Genomic DNA, 24,437 nt, shown 5'->3' on the forward strand with positions numbered 1-24,437 from the left:
AGAGATTTGTGACTATTTAAGGCACTATTTCCCAAATGATGGATTGTGGGTCATGGGAAGGTTCTGGATGGGTAGTGGGGCCGGTGCGGACGGAAGGTTGGAGAACGAACCCAACCCATAGTGGCAGTTCCTGTCCCTTGGGGCTGGCCCCTGCTCCGGGCAACCAGGGTCACACAACCACTCAGCATTGTGGCCCCATGCACCAGGTCACAACACCCGGAGCAGGAAGCCAAGCCCAGCCCCGTGGGACAGGAGCTGCTGCTGTGGAATCAGTATCCCACTCCAGCTCCCAACCCTCCACACTGGCCTAGGGTGGAGGGTGGTGCTGCAGGTGATCAATGCTGGAGGAGAAGAATGCTGGCCTGTGACCCCCTTGACTCCTGGATGGACTGTAAAAAAAAAAATAAAAAAAAAAAGACGAAGTGCAGTTGGTGGGTTGCTTACTAAAAAGTTTGGAACCACTGATCTAAGGCCTATGTGAAATGTGAATCAGTTTATCTACCAATTTAGGCTAGTCTGGTGTAATTCATTTGTTTGGCGTTCAGTCACTGCTGTGTTTGACAGTAGCAGAGCGCAGATACAAGACCAGACAGCACACATTTTAGAAGAAGGTCTTCTAAGGTTGCACCCGATGAAGTGAGCTGTAGCTCACGAAAGCTTATGCTCAAATAAATTGGTTAGTCTCTAAGGTGCCACAAATACTCCTTTTCTTCTTCTAACTCTGTTCAGAGTGCGGGAATGTCATGAAAGTTAAAACCTTCCAGAGAGGTACAGAATATTTATTAAATCCAACAGAAGTATACAAATATTTCTGAAGAACAAAAGCCAAGAACAGGTCCTGGTTTATTATTCTCTAACATACCGAGTGAAAGTAGAAAGGTGGCTTTCTCCTTTATAGAAAAGCAGTGAAGGCTTAATGGGATTCAGTTAGACTGAAGACACTACATGTTCTTCTCTTCTTTTCCCTCCCTGTGGGAAAGCTTCATTTGGTGAATTTTAATGCTAATGTAAGTAAGGGCACTTTCTGTAACCAGGCACAGTTATACTACAATACATTGCCAAGCTGACCTACAGCACCTGTGCACAGAAATCATGCCCAACACAGGCTGATTCTCTGTTGTTAACAGACCTCAGCTGAGACCGCCCCCAAACAGCCTCCTTTGTGAGGTGAGCCATGTGGGAACCCAGCTCTGCAGAGCTGCAAGGCTAGTAACTCAGAAACCCATCTAGTCTTCCAAGCAGAGTACATTTTTATAAATATTACAGCCTGCCACGCTCACTGGTCCATCTTCCCCTATCATATCGCTATTGTTAAAAAGTTACTGATTCATACTATGAAAGCTCACATAGCAGGCACTTATCTCTAAACATGGAAATCTGCACTTTTAAACTCAAGAGAAAAGCAACACCGATCTTTGCAGTTCCTACCAGCAGTCTTATGTCATGACAGTTCCAAACATCACTACCTTTGAGCTTGTCCTTCTTTCTGTTACTCCTTGTGAAGCATTGGAAACCATGTGTCATAAATTAACGATTACAAAAAATTGCTTTTAAAAAAATAACTTAATTGTTATATTTATGGTGGGGGAAATCTTGCACTGAATATTAAATACTATTCTTAGAGCCTTTTGGTCATCGAGGGACCAACTGCGTAGAGTTAGAAAAGCAAAATACAATTTCATCCCAAAGTGCTACTGGTATTAGAAAACGTGCAATCAGAGGTAAACAATATTTTCTTCAACTCTCGCTCCGTTTTCTGCATCCTGCGAGCTGTGAGGCTGCTGGTTCACCAGCAGAACATCGGCAAGAGACTGGGCCTGGATGCGTCCGGGATTCAGACTGTGCGTTCTTGGACACCGGATCTGGGATGCCGTTAAGTCTGTAACACATACAGAGGACATGGTACAATAAACAGCTGATTCAGACTCATAACTAACAGACAAAATTCTTACTTGGTGATTGGCAATTTGTTAAACCACCACTGTGTATGTACAGTATTTGTGCATAAAGAAAAACGTAGTTACTATAGGAATGCACCCTACAGTGGGGCACAATGTAGGCCTTAGTCACAGCTCAGTGAAATCAATGGATACCTTTCCATTGCTTTCCACGGGCTTGGGCTGATGTCATTGTTTTTAACCATGGTACTAAAAACATAAGCAACTATTATCCATAAAAGAAGTTTGTGTCTATCCTGTAGTTATTCTGTGTGCACTTATGGAATGGTATAAAAACTGTAAGAGAAGGGTTTGGAAGGTAGAATACAGTAAATAATACATATTCTGTTTGCCCTTGTTAGTGAGCCCACCCCTTTCATAAAGGTATTACACTGTCACACAGCACATAATGGGATGTATTTTCAGCCAGGCTGAGACTTTATTTGTGGGTGCATTTTTTGTGCTTGCAGATAAATTACATAAGAATGGCCAGACTCTTTCAGACCAATGGTCCATCTAGCCCAGTATCCTGTCTTCCAATTGTGGCCGCTGCCAGATGCTTCGGAGTGAATGAACAGAAAAGGGCAGGTATCAAGTGAGCCATCCCCTCTCACCAACTCCCAGATGCTGGCAGTCAGAGGTTTAGGGATATCCAGAGCATGGGGTTCTGTCCCTGACCATCTTGGCTAATAGCCACTGATGGACCTATCTTCCAGAAACGTACCTAATTCTTTTTTGAAACCAGTTATTTTTGGCCTTTGCAACATCCCCTGGCAATGAGTTCCAGAGGGTGTGCATTGTGTTAAGTACTTTTTTGTTTTAAAGAAGTTTGTTTTAAACCTGTTGCCTATTAACTTCATTGGGCGACCCCTGTTTCTTGTGTTACGTCAAGAGGTAAATAACACTTCCTTATTCACTTTTCCAACCATTCATGATTTTATAGACCTCTATCATAGCCCCCTCCCCACTCCATCATCTCTTTTCCAAGCTGAACAGTCCCAGTCTTTATCACTCCTCATATGGAAGCGGTTTCATACCCATAATCATTTTTGTTGCACTTTTGTGTATTTTTTTTTCCAATTCTAATATCTCTTTTTTGAGATGGGGTGACCAGAACTGCATGCAGTATTTGAGGTATGGGCATATCATGGATTTATATAGTAGCATTATGATAGTTTGTCTTATCTATCCCTTTCCTAATGGTTCCTAACATTCTGTTAACTTTTTTGACTGCCACTGCACACTGAGTGGATGTTTTCAGAGAACTATCGATGATGACGCCAAGACCTCTTTCTTGAGTGGTGACGGCTAATTTATATCCCATCATTTTGTATGTATAGTTGGAATGTTTTCCAATGTGCATTACTTTGCATTTATCAACACTCTCAGAATTTCATCTGCCATTTTGCTGCCCAGTCATCCAGTTTTGTGAGATCTGTTTGTAGCTCTTCACAGTCCGCTCTGGACTTAACTATCCTGAGTAGTTTTGCATTGTCCGCAAACTTTGCCACCTCACTGTTTACCCCTTTTTCCAGATCATTTATGAATATGTTGCATAGCACTGGTCCCAGTACAGATCCTTAGGGGACCCCGCTATTTACCTCTCTCCATTGTGAAAACTGATAATTTATTCCTACCATTTGTTTCCTGTATTATAACCAGTTACTGATCCATAAAAGAACCTTTCCTCTTATCCCATGACTCCTTACTTTGCTTAAGACCTTTGGTGAGGGACCTTGTCCAAGCCCTGAAATTCCAATTGTGGGAGCAAACCTTAACAGTTACAAGTCTATCTGATTTGTACTTGCAATCTGCAGTTAGATGTATAGCGAGTCTTGGAAGCGTTAGATGTTCTCGGTAAATGTGAAAAGAAAAGGAGTACTTGTGGCACCTTAGAGACTAACCAATTTATTTGAGCATAAGCTTTTTGCGAATACAGACTAACACGGCTGTTACTCTGAAATCGGTAAATGTGGTAAACGTCAATTTCACTGCACACACAAACCGACAAAAATATTTCTATTGAAAATAATCAAAATGTACAGAAATGCAAATTAAGAAAAACACTGCTTGAGAATGGATTAGAATTTGATTTAAGGATATTTACTTTGTATATTTTGACATGATCTTGACAATTTGTGTTTTAATGGTTATAAAACTAACTTTTTGTATCTCAACATAATTGCCTGATCCTCCCCATAATTTCCCAAAACTGTGAAAATTTAAATCAATACAAATCTAAGAAAACATTGATATCCATCAAAATTACTAAAAAATAAAAAATTCTGCCAAGTCTAGTTATAACTATTCAGATTTCACAGCTCAGCCACAGACTTCCAGTGTGACATCGGACAAGTCAATCTACCTTCTGCCTCCATTCCGTGTGCTTAAAATGAAACCCAACTATACTACATTGTGCAGTGGGCTTGGATTCATTTGAGTGGCTTACTGGTTTAACAATGAAATCTACATATTTCAGTGAAGTGATTCACTAGTTCACATCTTCAGCGTAACTGCCTGTGATGCAAAGACACTTCAATCCATGTTTTCTTTCTAAACCAACTGTTACAATCGTGATACTGTGTTTTAAATGTGTCATTATGATGGATAAGATATTTGGTTAAACTAAACTTTCTAGATTAACTCGTGTTCTTCTATTTTGCTAAATAGTATAACATCTTCCAAAGGAAACTGCATCCTCTGAGATCATCACAGGGAGGAGGCATCATTGCACACAGGACTCAGCTCATGACATTGGCATCAGCAAGTCTTGAGTCCTGATCCAGGCTGTGCCAGTGACTTTCACTATTACTTTGGACTAGTTGCTTCCCTCTCTTCCTCAGCGAACCCCATCTGTAAAACTGAGAACACATTTTGCAACTCTGATCACAAACGGTTCAGCTTGTACAATGAGATGCAAGCATTAACATTTACTGCAGATGGAAACACTTCTGACTCCATCACTACTGCAACAAATTATTCATGGACAGCTTTTGGAATTCTGCTCATAGACTCAGACTTTAAGGCCAGAAGGGACCATCACAGGCATCAGTCTGACCTCCAGCACATTGCAGGCCACAGAACTTCACCCACCCACTCCTGTAATAGACCCCTAACCTCTGAGTTACTGAAGCCCTCAAATCATGGTTTAAAGACTTCAAGTTCAGAGAATTCACCGTTTACGCTAGTTTAAACCTGTAAGCGACCCCATGCTGCAGAGGAATGTGATCTCTGTGGATGTTACAATGCTATGCCAAAGTCCCGCACTTCATGGGTCTAACACGTGAGGCAGGGGGAGAGGGAACACAAGAACTGTGAAGGAATAAACAGGTTAAGCCTAAGTTAGGAGTAGCCAGTACTTTATTATGAGGCTCTTTAAAAATAGCTCTTTCAAAGTTCAGGAAAGTCTCAAATAGGGGAAGTTTCAGCCACTATGAGGGTGACAAGTATTTTTTGGCCAACAAATGCTCTGTGTAAGCTGACAGATGAGGAAAGCGCCATTCTTGGCTGCCATTTGGAAAGGCCAGAACATAGGCCCTGCCTAATAAAAGCACAATGTGTCCCCAAGACGACATAATCAGTCTATGAATGGAGAGGGTGCCTGCTGTCTCCATGCTTCAGTGCCATGAGACCTCTCCAGAGAGCAGCTGGTACCACAGTAGGCAGCAAGATGCCATGACGACAGCAGCTGCTCGGGGAAGAATGAAGGAACTGCCCTGGAACAGCAAATAAGTATCTCAGGTGTAGGAAGAGTTGAACAAATGGGGCCTGCTGTATGTTTAGTTATGCCCACCCTGCTCTCCTGTTATGCATAATAGTGACAGCTGAAAAGAACAGTGCTTTATGAGACTCTTCATCCAAACTGTCCACACTGGGACAGAGTTCCTTTACCAAAAGGAAGAAATTATAATAGTCAAGTGCTAAAGTGGATACTGCTAGAAATAAATAGTCAAGTATTATTCTCTAGTATTTATATGCAATGGAGGTAAGAAGCTGCTGCAGATTGTGGGTAAAGGTACAGGACGGCTGTGTGAGCTTCTTTTGGTGGGTACCATCTTATTCCCCTAGCTACACCAGACACTAAATCAGTTTCATAATCTTCCCTGTGCGTCTCTGTTACCTTTAGGATTAAGCAAGATCTTTTTTGCTGATTTTCCAGCCCTTCCCCCAACTTTGAAGCAAATTTCCAAATTTTAGGTGACCACTCTACTATAGCCACTGAGGCTTAGCTCCAAACATGGATCTCTTTTGTAGAACATGGTTTAAACCAGAGCGCTTCTTGTGAGGTACTGATCACTATCAGCTCCCACTGATTTGTACTCAGCCCCTCACAAGATATGATAAGCACCCGGCAGCACCAGGTCCTTCATGATTCAATTATTTCTCACTGACATCATTAATGTTATTGCACATAACCATATTGTGCTGAACAGGATGTTACTTCCCCAGTGACTGTAACCACGGCAAAAGCAGATGTTGTGGGAAAGGTAGGAGATGTGGCAGCCAACCTGAACTGAGGGCCAGATTCTTGGTCCCAGTTTCAGCAGCATGAAACAAGTGGAAAGTTGCCCTGAAGGAGCAGCTGAGGGTTCCTCCTGACAAAGGGGAGCCCTCAAGCAGATTAGTCCTGGTGCTGGCCTCAAAACATCTTGTAGCTCCTTCTCAGATATGAAACAAAATATATCATCACCATCTAACTGTTTAACTAACTCTTATTTAAACACACAAGGCCAAATCCTCAGCTGCACCACGTTTCCTCTATGCAGAGCTAAGGAGAGCAGGAGAAAAAGGTCTACTCCCCTTGTGCTGGGTTGGTCAGATTCTACTCCCAACTACCCTATCCCAGAGGGCGTGTCGAAGGTAGGAAAGGGTAGGAACTGGATGACTTTGAGTAGTCCTAGACTGCTGTATGCTACACTAAAGCAGCCCACCGCAGGATAGATGCAGTGGAAAAATGGCTTCAAGCCACACTTCTCCCTCAGCTGAGGATCTGGCCCTGTATGTTTAAACTAGAGTTATTGAAACCAATCAATGACGATTTATGTCAAAAGGAGCTGGAGGCGGTTTCAATAGCTGGTAAGTACTAAAGTCCACAAACAATTGAGACACAGAAACACATAGGCAGTTTCAGTATTAAAAATGAACCAAATTCTGTTTAAATGTAAATAAGAGCAGATATTAGCCAGCTGGCTAAAGTGCATGTAAATGAACTGTGCAAGGAACATTTTACTCATAAGGATGTAGTTTCTGTACAGCCAAACTGGAACGACAGAGGGCAAATATAAGCAGGTTTCAGCTCCCGTGGACATCTGAGCCAAAACCTGACGACATATAAAATGTGGTTTAATTTAGGTGTAAAGTGGTCAGAAAATGGGTGCAAATGACAAAGCAGTGTAACTTGTACCAATCGAGGATGCGGCGCGTGTGCAAAACGAACGTAACTTGCACCTCGAGGGACTGGCCTGGCAATGCAGCAGGGAAAATGACTAACAGGACAGTGTAAGACAAACCGATGCCCCACCTTCAGTCCCATGTCATGCTGTATTGATTAAATACCACAGATGGTCTCCCTGACCACCACTCTGTCCTGGAAACAGTGCTCTTCAGGTCGGCCTCAGGTGCTCAAACACCATAGTAAGCAGACAGGAAGGACAGACAGACAGGGTGTCAGGGAATTAGGGAGCAATCCTATCACAAAACGTGGGTGTATATAAACAGAAAATCCCCTACAGCTCCCTCCTGCTCTGACCCAGATTCCCTCTCTCCTCTCAGGTCCCCTTAGGGTCCATATGCAGTGGCCTCCCCATGGAGTAGGTGTAGAATTCCTTTGCCCCAGTCCACCAATCCCAACTGTTGTCATGTCCTGTGCAGAACCAGTTCAACAAACTGAACGGGGTTACTGTGATTTTTACAGCCACGCAGCGTACATTTCAGCTCCTTTTTGCATCAAATACTTTAAAAAAACAAACAATAACGCCTCCATTTTTCCCTTTACAACTAAACAGCTTTTGTACCATGCACCAGGTTTTATCCCACGTTCATCTGGACTGACAGCTGACATGTCGAGTTCAGCCAAAAGCTATTTGAAATGGCAGAAGTACTGTATTTAACCCTGAGAGCCGCATTCCTACATAATGGAAAGCATTGGCAGAAGCCAAAAGTATTGTGTTAGTGTAAATGTGATTGAGTCTGGGATTTTCAAAGGTAGGAGATAGGCATCCACCAGCCATTGAAATTCAATGGGAATTGAGTGCCTAAGTCCCTTAGGCATCTTTGAAAATTCCAGCCTATATTGCTACTGCATCTGTCTAGATTTCTGCCCATCACCGTAGTATCTGAGTGTCTTGCATATGAAATCAATAGCAATAGCCAAGTCCTTAGTGGGATTCATGGAGTCTCTGGCTCTTCTCCCTTTTTGGGGGGCAGATTCACTCTACTTGAGAGTTATCTGGATTTTTATTATATGCTAAGTATTTTCCCAGTATTAAATGGATTTTACATGTTAGGGGTTCACTTGTGGCTGTGAACAACCAGCCATGGGCGAAGACAACCTGAAGTGTGCTGCCCCATTGGGGTGCCAGGAGGCAATGAAGTGAAAGCTGGAGTGCAAGGGGAGCTCTGTGCCACTCTTTGAAAGCATATGGATGTGCCCCCTACCTGTGTGTGGCCATTTCTGCTGCCTGCCACAGCGTGGTGCCATGGCTCCTCTCCTTCCCCTTTTTTGAGTTACTGGGTGCACTGCAATTGCTGGATGCAGAGTGCCTGCACTCAGGGAAGTGCATCTGGCCCACACCCTGCACAGAAGGGAGAAAGCTTCTTGTGCCCACTCCCCCGAGGGCTGGGCACAAGCAGGCCTTTGGTGTCTCCGGGGGTCTGGCATTACTTCAACTGTCCCTCCATGAAAGGCTTCACACTGGAAACTGGAAGTGTTATGAACCTCTCACACACCCAGAAAAATTTTGACCCTCATACCACTGAGGAAAGAAGAGCCTAATCCATTTCTTAACCAGCTGAATAAGACTGAAAATCGACCTAGGAATTTTAATGCTGCCCTTTACTTTTAACCAGTCCTACAGAAGAAAAACCAGCTGCTACATTTCTCAGGCAAACAAGCATCCTCCTGCATGAGAGATCTTTTCACAAAAAGCAGAGGAGCAATTAGATCAAAACAGACCCAGGGTTAATTAGCCTCGTCAGTCTTTTGAGTATTTTGTTGTTAGTGGATTTAAAACGAAGGAATCAGAGTTCAAGTTCTATGACATTAAAGGTCTGCAACAGCATAATCTTTTCTTCTGTCTCTGGAGTGTCACAGGCCTATGTATGCCTATTATCTGTGCAATTCATAGTTTAAACAAAGCAGCGTGGATTTTGTTTTAGCCTCCCAGTTGTTTAGAAAGGTTCTGTTAAGAGCCTTTGGACCAAGTCCATGGCTTAAATGGGTGCAACTCCATGTTGTTGACCTATGGAGTGGGGTCGTTAAAAACAGTTTTGTAAAGATTCTCAGATACCATTGTTGTCAACAAGGTTTAAATCTTGGACCTTCAGCATCAGATATACAGGTCTCTTCACCACTTGAGCTGAAGGTGACCTCCTTTAGGCTAAAATATTTATTTTTGGTTTTTATCCTATTATATAGACGCATCAACAATTGTGCTGGCTTTAAAAAGTGCACAGCTTTTAAAACACTTTCTTTCTACAGTATTTCCATTGGACACTGACAGCAGAGATTTAAAAACAGATATTACTTGAAATCACACCCTTCTACACATTAAATGTCTAGTCTCACCTCAGTGTGGAGCACTGCCTACCAGCTGTCAGATATTGCTTAATATTAATTTAATTAGGTGTGAATTCTCTACTAAGTTGTCTATGTGGTAAGCTTTGAACCTTTAGATGGCTAATGACACGCACACGTGGTCCAATGGGTAGTCTTTGAACAATGAACAATGAACACATTTTATTGACCTACTTCTTTTCCAGCTCATTAAACACAGCTGCACACAAATGATCAAGAGAAAATAATCATCATAAAACCTTAGAATGCTTTTTTATACAAAAGAATCACACAGAATGTTACTGGCTTTATGTACAGGGATCATTTCACCCATCACAGTAGCCAATCTGTGCCAGCACACTACACAAACATCAGCTTTAGAAAGAAAGTAAAGAATATTTTATCCAACTGATAAAACTGGGGAAACACAGGTAGATACCTCACGTAATGTAAACACCAGAGCTGGAATGTAGCCAGGATACTGAAGTTAAAACAAATTACAGTGGGTAGCTAAAACTTCAGTATGAGCTCACACTGGAGAAACAGAAATTCTGTAACAAACCACACCTTAGAACAGTGCCCCCATACTTTTGGGAGCTGTATCCCCTTCAGGAAAAATCAAACCAACTGCACCTTCCCCCCCCAGCACTGCCACATACTGCTAAAAGCCTACACATCTTAATTTATTCATCTTCCGCCACCTCAGCTAACCCTTTGCACTCCGTGATGGCTACAATGCTAGTGTGGATAATCATAGTAAATCTCTCTCTCCTTTCTTACATACGTTAATTTTCAGAGTAGCAGCCGTGTTAGTCTGTATCCGTAAAAAGAAAAGGAGTACTAGTGGCACCTTAGAGACAGACCAATTTATTTGAGCATAAGCTTTCGTGAGCTATAGCTCACTTCATCGGATGCATTTTTACATATGTTAATGTACAGCTAAATCGTTAACCATGCAGACATTTAAAGTGTGATCACTGGCATTTGAATTAGCACCTGTTGAAATGAAAGGGTTAATTCATTACTGTTGTTTCAGGCTCTCTGCAAACTCAGGCAGACATCACTGCATTGGTTAAACTGATATTTTGTAGGCTTTTCTGCAATCATAAAAGACAGACACTTAAAAAATGAAAGCTGAGGTCCTGGAGAACTACAGCTGCTGTGTCCACCTCCCAGGTCATCATTCACGTGCCCCTCAAGGGGCCGTGCCCCACCCTTTGACTAATACTGCCATAATATAATACTAAGTCACAGATTCATTACCCATGCAGAAGGAAGAGTGCCTTCTACAGAGGTACTATGCACACTTCCCAAAGCACCAGAGTTTTTACTTGGTAATTTCCTAAGCAATGACCAAGTTCAACTTTTTAGCTTATAAAAGCTGCCAAGACCAAAACCCAAGGTGATGTGAGTACAAAAGGCCTGAAAACAATGTGAAGAGCCATTTCAGTAGCTAAACTAATGCCAAGTGCTTGTTTTAAATTCATTATGTGCTTATCTTACCCTTTAATGGAAGAAGCTGCTGATTACTGTAGGAAAACCATGGACACCACTAAAATTGGAAGCATGTGATCAAAGCCTCTTATCTGATGGTCATAGTGAAAAAATCTTCATGCTCCGCTGATTTCAACAGACAGGGAAATGTTCCCTTTTTCTGGTCTGTGAGGGATCTCCTGACAGTCATCTTAATGTGGCCATTGCTGACTTTGCTTTGTCTTCTAATCAGCACTGGCAGGAAGCATGCTGTGTTGATTTCGCCTCCTGTGGTCATTTACAAAAAATATTGCAAAACCGGAACCTTGGCATGTAATCTGTGTTATGTGCATCTCGGACACAGGAAGTTTAGGGGTGTGATTAAATACTTTGAAATGGGCTCTTTTTAGATTGTTTGATAAACACACTGTGAATAAGTAACTGCTGTTGAAACAGTTTGCGTAAAACCAAAGGGAATATTTTACATTAAGGCTGGGAAAACACTTACCAAGTAAACTTGTGGCTTTGTCTCAACTCCTTTCAGTGAAGTGCTTCCCTTGAGCAAAAGGAACAACCTCAGACATTACTCTTCCTCTCTCCCTCCCCCTTCATTTTCCCCACTTGTCTCTTTTATCCATAACCCTGGCCTTACCCTTGAGTCTGAATTTATCAGCACTTCCTTCATCTCCCTTTTCTATAAATCTATCACCACATCCTGCAGCAGTGCCCATGTACGATGCTGGTCTGATTTCACTTCCGCTGTAATCTGCAATTGTAACTTCATGTTCCCTTGCTTTAACTACTGCTAACCCCTTCTTTATGACCTTCCCAAATGCTAGCCTCTCCAGACCCCATCAGGTGACAATGCAGGCCATCTCCTCCCAAAAAGTAAAAAATGGTACCAAATCAGTCACATTCTCAAACTACTGCAATGGCTCTCCAGTCATTTCTGGAGGCAGTCCAAAATTGCCCTCCATATTTTTATGCTTTTATGGATGTGCTGCAGCATATATTAAGACCAATTTCTCGCCTCATCTGCTATCTGTTATTGAATTCTGGAAATATATTCTTTACAGTTACTCTTTAAAGTGTTTTTCTTTTTTGGATGAAAGACTCTAAGCAAAATAAAATTGCACTGTAGAGTAGAACCTCACTTATTCTCATTAGCATTCACATTCAGAGGAACTGGTGTGGAACAAACTTCCAGAGGAGATTAGATAAATCCAGTCTGGCCAACCTTTAGAGTATGTCTACACTGGAGTTGGGAGGTGTAATTTCCAGCTTATTGGAAATTAGACATACCTGTGCTAGCTCTGATCCCGCTAGCACACTAAAAATAGCAGTCTAGCCACAGTGATATGAGTACTTGGCTAGCCACCCCAGTACTCATGGAATTGTACTTCAGGCAGCTAGTACAGTATGGGTATGTCTACTTGAACGGGAAATTACACCTTCTAGCTCAAATGTAGACCTACCTTTAGAAAATTCTACAAAACCTTCTGATGTGCTAAAGTTTTTCTACCATAAACATAACACTGACACCATCAACATCCCATCATCGCTCACTACCACACCAAAACACCCTACCCAAAGAAGAGCTTTCTATAACCAGATAAGGAAGGCAAGCCAGAGATACCATGGCCAATATATTTTATGTGGAAGGCACTCAGCTACTATGGTGATAGGTGGCAGTACAAGACACAGACAGACAGACAATCTGCCCCAGATTTCTTAGCAAATATTAAGCAGATACTGTTGTGAGGTCTCGTATTACTATGACTCCATTATTTTTATATAATTTGCTATAGGGCATTTCCTGGAATATTATGAAGTACTATAATAAATAATTGAAGCTAGATTGCATTTTTCACAATAAGCAAGCAAGGTACATTTTGTGATTCAGTAGCCAAGACTTTTATTGCGGGTACTTGCATCCTTACTATTTTGCAAAATTTGATTATCTTCAAAGGGTTTCTCTGGGCCATTAGAGTGCATTATTTATTCATACTGGTGCATTGTATCCATTCCAGGCTGTAAGTGCATTACAAAATTTATATAAAACAGTTTTAATAATGTATTAAAACAAGGCCCCCTACTAAGCCTACACCCATAGATCATACTGCATAAGAGAAACACAGCCTCCCCATCAGCTCTTCTTCACCTCAAAAAAACAATTAGTAAAGTTCTACTGAATGGCGGCTCCCTTTCCTGAGAGATCACCTCTCTCTCCGGGACACAGTGTCACATGTGAGATCAGCAGACCCTCTCAAGTTGAGCTGAGGATTGAGTGTTGGGGTGGGGTGGGGGGGGAAATCTTCCGTGTTGGAACTTGTTCCCGTCGCACTCCACTTCTCCAAATCCCAGATCTGCTAACCTTCTGGCCATGCTACAAAGCCCATCCTTCTGGACTCTTCTCCAAGGATGCTGTATCCTTTATTTACTTTGTGGTTTCTAATTTATGGAATGGACACATACAACTATATTTCAGAAATCTGAATGAATAAATAAAAGTAAATAAGTATGTAGCCATCGTTACAGTTAACAGACTATGGGGATAGAGTCACTTTAAGGGACTGAAAACTTGCATGTTGTCTCCATTCGTTTTATGCTATTGGAACAACCACATGCCTGATCTACCCCCCTGCCCTCCAAAAAAACCCCAAGTCTATATGTAAAGGTTGATGATGGCCTTTATTTTTTATACCTACATGGCCAAATCCTCTAATTCTCCTTACTCTAGCTGTCCCATTGACATCAAAGCCCACTCCACCAAAATCCATGGGACTACATGTGTGAATAAAATGAGAAAGGTTTGGCCATTATCCTGTTTTTGTGTGAGAAATTGGCATGGAAGGCACCACTGAGTAAGAGGTGCCCACGTATGTAAAATATATAAAATGCCAGTGGGATGTCCGAAGGAAGGGGATGATTAATCTGAATGCTGCACTTCCACAGAATTATAATGCTATTTTAGACTTATCTCCTAATTAACAAAACCCTCAGAAAGGGACATTGGAAATTGCAAAGAGTAAAATTATACAAGAAATCCTCTATTTAAATTAGCCAACATTATAAAAACAACACTTAGTTAACTGTCTTAATTATAAGGCTATGTAATACCACTTCATCCATTGTGGTTATGTTCAAAGACTAGATAAGATATTTTCACTGACAGAATTAGTAACAGAAGTATAAGACCCTACAACTACGGAAGCCAAAAGCAAGTGTTGGTTGAAATATGCTAATTGCAGATGACATAAAATGACATATTTTTCACTTTGGTATCACACTGCCATGTGATTTAATCCCTTTTGCCATCTGCTTTAAACAAATGGTGATGTTATTCCCAAGAGGAAAACATACTTCCCTTATGATTCACTTCCACCAAGCATCCCACAAACATTGCTTTATTAAAGTTGAACATAAAACGTTGTGTTCTGTGTCATGAGACAAGACTAAAACTTGTTGCCAATTTCAAATTTAAAGACGATTTTATTCTGCCTGTGAGGTTATCTCCTAGCATTAATGCATCTGTGCAACATTAGTGCTAGCACTGATGGAATTACCTTGTCTTACAAATATCTATACTTGTTCAATTAGCTGAATTACAACTATGCTTTGAGCAATGGGTACCTTCGATGCAGTCACTCATACTAAGGGTACTGGGAATGTGTCTAGAACAAAAGACACAAACTACTCATCTTAGAATTAATGGAATGCTGTCAACTTGGCATCTCGTCAATTTCAAAAACTGCGTTAAAAGTAGTTTCAGATACCACACCTGCCCATGAGTCTCCATGTCAATTTTGTGGGTTTGCAACCACATAGTCCTCTATTTGAAAAAGTGTTTCTCCTCCTTATTCCTGGGTGAAAGACCTATAAAAGCAATGGAGGAATACAGGGCAAACAGTAAAAAGTGACAATAAACAATATGTTGTCAAATGCACAGAGTAAGCAAACTTGGGGGTGGGGGGTATTTTTTCCATGCTAATCTGCATTTTTTTTCCCTGCTAAAATTATGCAGATGGAATATTCAGAGCCCCTGTTTTGCTGTTTGCCATACAGGATTTCCCTAAATGAAATCAGAAATCCTATTGTGTACTATACTTGGGTGCAATTTTTTTTTTTAAATGCAGATGTTGACTGCTGCACCAGATGACTTCCTAATCTGATAATTTCAAATGAATTGGTTCATTGCTGATGGGTTATGTAAGCGACAGTATGATATATGCAAAAGAAGTTTATGTTTCGATACAAAATTTGGTATTTAAAAATAAACAGTTAAAAGACAAATAAAGGAACTGTGATGACATTTTTGTAACAACAAGGAGTCTGGTGGCACTTAAAGACTAACAGATTTATTTGGGCATAAACTTTCGTGGGTAAAAAGCCACTTCTTCAGATGCATGGAGTGAAAATTACAGCTGCAGGCATTATATAATGACATATGAAGAGAAGGAAGTTACCTCACAAGTGGAGAACCAGTGTTGAAGAACTGAATCAGAAGAAGTGGTTTTCTACCCACGAAAGCTTAGCCCAAATAAATCGGTTAGTCTTTAAGGTGCCACCGGGCTCCTTGTTGTTTTTGTGGATACAGGCTAACAGGGCTACCCCCGATACAGTACCTGACATTTTTGTAACAGTTACTCAACATCTTGAAAGTCCCAACTGACGAATGAATCCCTATGAGCTGTAGCTCATGAAAGCTTATGCTCAAATAAATTGGTTAGTCTCCAAGATGCCACAAGTACTCCTATTCAATAAAGCACTCAAACATGAGTTCAAAGTTAAATATGTACCCAAGTGCTGTTCTGAATAGTGATGGTTTTCAGAATCAGGGCTTTGCTAACTTGGAGCCCTGGTGAGACAGTAAGAGCACTTTTAGAATGTGTTTAACACTATGTAATATAAAGTGAATATCACCTGATCATCATACTTATGTTAGTTTCACATGGTGTGGGCCCTGTGACTTCAACAGAATTATTCCTGATTTACACTAGTGTAAATTCTAATCATGCCCATTCAGTGTATTTTTAATTTCCTGGATGGAAAGCACACTGCGGAAAATGATATGTAAATACATCTCACTATGTCATATCTAATGTTAAGGTTTTTAAAATCAACATATTACTAAATACTGCATCTTAAATATTAGGTTAAAGCAAGTGAAACTGGTTCACACTCTTTAAGAGTGGGCTCAACAAAACAATCATCAGTTTCTTTGCCTCAGGGAGCAACTTTTTAAAAGGATTTAAGAGTATCTAAAAGTATAAGAGACTAAAAAAAGGCAAACGGACTGGAAAAATAACTAAAGGAAAACCTCCTCCTTGGATGGGGATAGAAAGTCTAATAATAGAGTTTGCAGTGTTGTAGGCACGTTGGTCCCAGCATAAGAGATAAAAGGTAAGTGAAGTAATATATTTTATTGGATCAACATCTGTTGGTAAAGCTTCGGAGCTACACAGAGCTCTTCTTCACGTCTGGGAAAGGTAGTCAGAGTGTCACAGCTAAATACAAGGCAGAACAGATTGTTAAGCATAAGGAATTAATACAAGTTGCAAGAGACCATTCAAGATGAAGTGGGCAATTAACACCTCTGCAGTCTTAGGACAAAGGAGGGTTAGTGGGTTACAGACTGGTGTAATAATTCATAAAACCGGTGTCTCTAGTGAGTCCATGATTTTTAATGTCTAGCAAAGTTATGAATTCAAGTTCCCTGGCCTGGGACTCACCAGCTAGACTTCGAATGGTTCACCTGATTCTCCCTCCAACATACTTTGCTCTTTTCTATCTAGAACACCTGAATATTTATGAGGCTACCTGGGTCAACTCACTAAAGGGATAATGCTGCAAGGGGCTGAATGCCCTTAGCTTGACTACAAGAGGAGTTAAGGGCACTCAGCACATCATAGTGTAAAGTGTACCCCTATTCAGAGGGGCGGCACAAAGCCTTAAATTGACTTAAAGCCCACTTTAGCACTTGGGGAAGCACAAGTGGGATTTAAGTGGTGCACAGGTCTTGAGCTGGCCCTCTGCACAGGAATGAATTTTACCTAGGAGGCACTCAGCTCATGGCACACTACCCAATCCCTGAAAACAGGTTTGTTGCAATAAAGCCAAGGGTTCCCACCACCATGGCTAGGCTTCTGTACTTTGAAATGATGGCTAAATTGGGCAATAATTTGAAAATGATCAAGATGCCACCGATAGAGAAGCATTGTGAATATTTAAGCATGGGTGGTGGGTGGAGATCCCCTTCAGGGAGGCTAGCTCCTGGCTGCACCCCTTCTGCTTGTGCTGCCCCCCCCTCACAGCCAGAGCCCTGAGACCCACTTCCCCCCGCCGCAGCTGGACCCACAAGCCCTTTCCCCCGCCACACCCAGAGGAGCCCCGAGTCCCCCACCTCGGCTAGGAGAGCCTTGGGCCAAATGCAGCCCTGAGCACCTCCCCTCACCCCACGGCCAAAAGAGCCCCAGGCCTGACGGAGCCCCCCACAGCCAAGCCACACCTTCCCAGAACCAAAGCCGCCCAGCAGGAAAAGCTCTTGTCTTTTCTCTTCTGGAAGAAGAACCTGAGCTTTTGATTTGCCCCATGCACGTTCCGGGGTGGCTGGGGAGACAGTATGTGTTATGCAGCTTCCCAGTGTTCACCAACAATCTCCCTGAAGTCCAGAGAGATTACTGAAGAACCCAGGAAGCTGAATAGCAGATACTGCCTCCTTGGCTACCTCGGAACCTTCACGAGGCATAATAGTAAGCAAAAACTTCCACCAAACTCACAACCAGCATCCGGCAGCAGCAGCTGCGCCAGGGGAGGCTGAGCCTCCTGTGGCCTATTATACCTGCCACCCATGTATATAAGCTAAATGAGAGGAGATGAATAATTGGTGCATCCATTCAAAATTGTCTCTGATCACTAAAGAAAACAACTCAAGATGTGAGGTTTTCATCCTTCCCCCAAAAATGTGTTTTATGCTCTCAGAAGTGTCAGAATGATTAATAGTGAAAAACGTGTATAAGTAAAATGGTGTTATGAATGTTTTAATCTTTTGCTTGTTTGGAATGATATCAATAATTTTTGGTACATTCCCAAGAAATATTTTTGTGATACTTTTCAGTACACCATACAGTACATGGACATATCTTGTGCTGAGATTGCAAAAAATAAAAAATCAAACTTCAATTTCCCCCCAAATTTATCCTTTGTACAGACTGCAATACAATTACTGGTACAGATAACATCTGAATAGAAAATGCACTACAGCACCTTATATTGAAGCGTCCATATAAGACTTTAAAAGGGGTTCAAAGTGTACACATTAATCAAATCTAAGAGATAACGATTCAGTACTATGCATGGCTAAATCCTGAGGCATCATTGTGGATATGTACCCCGACACGTCAATTGAATTCCGGGAAGTAATTTATTCAATTCTCAAGCTATCCAGACACAGAACTATATTTTCTTCCTCTTTCCAATTAGCTGAAGTAGTTAAATTATCTGCATGAAAGAAGACAACAATTACCCTAGAACAGGGGTGGCCGGAGCCACATGCGGCTCTTCAGAGGTTAATATGCGGCTCCTTACCTAGGCACTGATTCTGGGGTGGAGCTATAGATGCTAACTTTCCAGTGTGCTTGGGGATGCTCACTGCTCACCCCTCTGCTCTGCCCAAAGCCCTGCCCCCCCCTCCACCCCTTCCCCTGAGCCTGCCATGCCCTCGCTCCTCCCCCACATAGCCTCCTGTGCATGTGACACAGATGACTGCAGTGGGCGGGGGGAGGGGGGGAGTAGGGGCTGATTGTTGGGGGCTGCGGGCAGATGGGAGGCGTTGGGGGCTGGGGAGTAGATGAGGGGCTACTGACGTATTACTGTGGCTCTTTGGCAATGTACACTGGTAAATTCTGGCTCCTTTTCAGGCTCAGGTTGGCCACCCCTGCCCTAGAGTATGAAGACACTTTTCTATCAATCATTTTCTTCCTTCTACTAAAAGACTGTATGGGAACTAATGCCAGTTACAGCTTAAGGGAACTTGCCCTAGGTCTTTGGTAAGCGCTCTCTCGCAAACACACACGATTTGTAATCGTGTCAGCTATGTGAAGAAACCCTATGTCTTACCTTTTAAAATATTAATTCAGTATTATTCAGTAAAGAAATGTAGCTATTTTCATGTGGGTATATTTATAAAGTTAAATTGTGTGGCAGGTAATACACCATAGAAGATAGTATCATTAGCTTTTTGTTAATATTTATAGGCATTAAATATCTTGTTTCTGAAAATTATTTCATATCTTATTTTTCCAGTATTCCTACATACTTATTACAAAACACTTAATAATGCAGTAAAAGCAATTGCCTAAATGCAGTCAATTGTTAAAATCAGAACTGTACCTGCAATACAATTATTTGTGCATTGCCATTTCTAGTCAACTAGAAGCACAAAATATTCAACAGTTGTTTTTTAATTCTATTTCCACTTATAATTATAACTTGTGTGTATTTTTTCCTCAGAGAATTATAAGAATTCACAATAGCTTTCAATAGAAATGGCTGAAAAATTCAAAACACCTTTCACAATTTTGTCAAAACTTTGAAAATTCAAAAAGTTTTCACTAACTCGTTTTCCTACATTTCTGATTGGGTGATGTCATAGTTAAGAGCAATGGCACTTGTATTCCTCCTCCACGGTTAAGCAAGGGCACCCACTCTCAGGCTTCTGGCTCCCCAGCCAGCACCTCTTCTGGACAGAGGCCTGTCTCTCTCTCCATCCTGACCAGGTTTTTCCCAGGCTGCAGAGTTTCCTACCTACACTCTGAGATCCCGAGCAAGCCAGACTGTTTAAGCAGGCCTCCTTTGCCTTCTTCTTAGAGGCTATAAACAGGGTAGTTACCCACAGTTGTTATGACCTGGCTCTTTCTAAGCAAGCACATTTATTCTTAAGGTAAAAGCATTACAGGAAAAGCATATTAAAAACAATTTAAAAAACACCTAATAAGCTTACCAGAGATCACACCCTTCCCCCAAACTCCACAAAGACTCTGGTTGGTGTCAGTACTTCCAACTTTCCCTAGAGGATTGGGCCCTCCCTTTGGACTGAACGTCCTGCCCATTTGCTGGATCAGAACCAAGGCCCCAAGTCAGTTTAAACTCAGTTTATTTATCCAAAAGTCCATTCTTTGTCTGCTGGTCTCTGGAGAAGCCAGTTTGAACGAGTATATGCAAGTCTCTCCAGGTGGTGGTGCCTCTCAGGAGGTTTTTACAATCTGAGTGAATTTGCCTAATCATACCCCATTGTTCTTAGTTCTTGGAAAGCTAGGGTCCCCCACCCCAGGGAATGACATAGAATACCTGGCCCACAGTGAAACATAAATTTAACACAGTAAGATTTAACTTAATTCAATGAGGTCTGTCCAAGATATTGCAGGATATTGCCATACATGTCAGTCAGAATTTTGGAACACTACAGAGCAGAACTGACTTTATCCTGATGAGGTATCAGGAAATGTGTGCACATGATTAGAGATCTCCCTGAACTCTGCAAGTTTAACAAAATGCATGGGGAAAAAAATCAGTTTCCTGATATGAAATATCCACACAACTCAGCTTATTTTATGTTGGGTGATTTACTTCATTTCCATGTGCTGAGCCATTTGATTTTGCTTTAGAATGCCATCTGTCTTTCAGCAGAGAAGTTTAAAGTACTTCTCATGCCGTACTCTGTGTACAGCAGCACATGATGAATGACAGAGCGAGGCCTGAATCATTCAGACTCACGCAGTGGAGGACCGTAATACAAAATACCTTTCATCTGTTTTACAAACATTATAATGGAATATCATACAATATCTATTTGCGGGGTTCAACGCATCACCTGCTCTAGGAGTACACTATGGGTAATATTTTTAAAAGTGCCTATGTAACTTAGGAGCCCAAGGACTTGTCTACACACAGAAGTTGCACCAGGATAACGTAAAATCAATTTAATCAAACCAGTGCAACTTTTGGCACGTATTCCCTTCTGTAGGTTTAATACTGGTTACATTGGTTCAGCTTGCACCTGCACATTTATCAATGCAAGCTAAATAAATATCCATGCATTTAATCCTGCATAAGTGTTGACACACAGAGTTGCATTAGTTTAACTACATCAGAATAAAAATCACAGTTTTAGTTAAACTGGAACAACCTTGACTAGGCCTAGGTCATTTAGGCATTTTTGAAAATGTTACCCTGTATTAATAGGGCCCTACCAAATTCACCATCCATTTTGGTCATAGGACTTTAAAAATAGTATATTTCATGATTTCAGCTATTTAAATCTGAAATATCACAGTGTTGCAACTGTAGGGTCTTGACCCAAAAAAGAGTTGAGGGGGAATCACAATGTTGTGGGGCCGGGGGGGAGGAGGGGGGGTTGCAGTATTGCTACCCTTACGTTTGCACTGCTGCGGGCGGTACTGGGCCCTCAGTCAGCAGCCGCCACTCTCCAGCCACCCAGGTCCAAAGGCAGCAGCACAGAAGGGTGGCATGGCATGGCATGGCTGCTGGCAGGGCGCTGCCTTCAGAGCTGGGCACCTGACTAAAGCCGCCGCTCTCTGACCGCCCAGCTCTGAAGGCAGCACAGAAGTAAGGGTGGCAATACTGTAATCCCCACTAAAATAATCTTGCAACCCCCCTGCAAGTCCCTTTTGGGTCAGGACCCCCAATTTGAAAAACGCTGGTCTCCCCTGTGAAATCTGTACAGTATAGGGTAAAAGCACACAAAAGACCAGATTTCACGGTCTGTGACATGTTTTTCATGGCTGTGAATTTGGTAGGGCCCTATGTATTAATAATTAAGCTGATTTGCTTTGTTACACAATCTAAAACAGTTATAATGATCAGACTAAACTGGCCCATTTTTGATTATTATAGGGTAACTGATCGTTATTGCTATATGGGAAGCAAGTGTGTTAAGGATAATGTTTGCTCAAGTAAGACTTGAGCTGATTCTCTTTTCATGCATAAAAAAGGGAATTAAGGAGCCAACTCCTTGGTCAATGAAATTCTTGTTTGAGTAACAACTTTAAGATTTGGCCCAAGATAAATGAAAATAACACTGTGCATATGCATGTTTTCAATTTTTGATCACACTCAGTTCCGCTCTCCATTGTTTTTTTGCCCTGTTTTGAACATAACCCCTACACAGTTGGTTGTAGAAAGAGTGATCTTTCTGCACTACCATGAACCAGGCTCAGATTCAATTCTCAGGATATTTTTATTCTTTGAGCTGGCAGGAGGTAATGTGTTCAGACCTCACCCAGTAATGCTAAATTGCCTTGTTTCACTTGGAATCACAGAAGTTAGTGTTGGGGTAAAAACCCTACTAGGTCATTTAATCGATTTCCCTGCCAGTGCCGGCTTGTCCCCTACATCTATTAGATCTTATTTATTTCTTGGCTTTTTTAACCAGGTTCATCAGAGTGCCTTACGAACTGTAATGAATCAATGAAGATACTAAATAAGACCAGAGCTGACACAGAACCTGAAGGCACCCCAGCTAGCTGCTTCCTTGAAAACTTGATACTTTGGAGTTTATCATGAACTTTTATTTAAATCCTTCAACAAGTTTTCAATCCATAGGACAATGTTTCTTGCTTGCCTGTATTGAGAGTGAGATTTCATGAAATAGTATCAACTGCAGGAACAGAATCCAAACATTTTATCTACAACTTTTCCTGCATCCAGTAATTTTGCATTTTGGGAGCAGGAATGGGCATAATCAAGGTCATACAGTAAGAGCTATTCTTCACAAACTCATACTACTTATTTTTCAAGATTCCTTTACTCTCTGAAGTTATGTGATTTTCCTTCCATGATTAAGGTGAGTCTTTCAATGCCATTCTCAGTGGATCCTCAATGAGGTCCTGAAGCAAAGGATATGTTCAAGGATTACTCTAAGCACTAATCATCAGTTAGCAGTTATAAATTAAAATCTGTTCTGACTGAGAAATTTCAAGTATTGAACAGGAAGTTTCTTGCAGTAGCAACTTGTCTGCAGCCTTGATATTTTACACAGTACTGTGAAATGCAAGCAAACCTTAGCATGTTGAAAAAAGGCCTTGATTTGGTGACACACAGGATAGCTTTCGCAAAGATTGAGTTATTCATCAATTTTTGTTCCATTCCTCTGACTTCCTTTTCTCCTCTCCTGTCAGTTAGCGTAATAGAGTTGTCTCAGTAAAATCTAGTGTATTAACAACTCTTCTCACACATCACAATCAAATCGTGATCAAGTATCAGCCATGCGTCCATTGGCACACACACAACAACTCACCACTGCAATATTATTAGTGTTCCTTTTTACTACAGAATTGCCTTCATTTTTTAGGAATAATCCCTCTGAAAGGTGATGGATTGCCTGTTTTGTCTATTAGATACAGATTTAAGGTGTTTAATTACCATTATTACAAGCATCCTTGTTGCTTTTGCAGGAGGAGGATACCTGATGGCAGGGAGCAGTAGATTTCCAAAGTTCATTGGTGATGGCTGGTTGATTTTCACTAGTCCTGGTTATATCTGAATTGGTGACGTTTATCCCATATACACCATCCTGGTACACTAGAGATGGATTTGATTTGTTGAGACTGTTTAGTGACATCTGTACTAAAGTTTCATTTATGAAGAATGAATTTTCAGCACTTAAGCTCTCCGATTGACTATGTCCCATTATCTGAACAAGAGAAAACAAGGAAAACATGTAGCTAACCACTTCACCTTTGCCTAACATCATCAGTCCCCTTCTTATACTAGCTGCCAGTAAGGGTGAAATTCATAACAAATGTCCACTTCATTCATCAGGAACACATTAAGTCGGTTGTGTTGTATAAGAATAATCAGCAAGAGTCTGCTAAATAATGTCTCAGCTCCATTCATAATACAAGAAAACAAATCAATGTTTGCCAAATGGAAAACAACAAAGGGCCAGATCCAGGGAGGAGCTGAGCTTTTTTGCTGTTCACTTTGAAGGGGTTAAACTCTGTCCCTCTGCTCAACATTGGACCATGTCACTTAGAAAGAAGGAGCAGAAATGGCAAGATAACCACTCCAGTTGCAAATTCATAGAAGCTTTTAAGAAGTCATCAGTGTCTTCTTTTCAAGCAGATCTTGAGAGTGTCATTCTTTCAACAGGCAGAGGGGGTTTGTTAATACATGAGGCCACCACTGAGACAGCCTTCGGGGACAAAGACTGAATTTCAGCCATAGCAATGAGG

At 41.4% G+C, this 24,437-nt stretch overlaps 1 protein-coding gene across 17 annotated transcripts in view; it reads right to left on the reverse strand.

Moving 5' to 3' along the window:
- Window positions 1-758: 758 nt before the first annotated feature.
- The window catches only part of ARHGEF28 (Rho guanine nucleotide exchange factor 28), a 194,482-nt gene continuing 170,803 nt past the window's right edge, over window positions 759-24,437 (reverse strand). For 16 of the 17 annotated variants that reach the window (XM_073344266.1, XM_073344268.1, XM_073344263.1 and 13 more), the window contains 2 exons: window positions 23,626-23,896; window positions 759-1,879 (listed from right to left, as the gene is read on the reverse strand). In XM_073344266.1, coding sequence (XP_073200367.1) covers window positions 1,716-1,879; window positions 23,626-23,896 — 435 coding nt within the window. In that variant the 3' untranslated portion in view covers window positions 759-1,715. The remainder of the gene's footprint in view (window positions 1,880-23,625; window positions 23,897-24,437) is intronic. The other variant, XM_073344264.1, reaches the window with a different exon arrangement.

Source organism: Lepidochelys kempii, chromosome 5 (assembly GCF_965140265.1).
Source record: "Lepidochelys kempii isolate rLepKem1 chromosome 5, rLepKem1.hap2, whole genome shotgun sequence".
Taxonomy (NCBI): Eukaryota; Metazoa; Chordata; order Testudines; family Cheloniidae; genus Lepidochelys; species Lepidochelys kempii.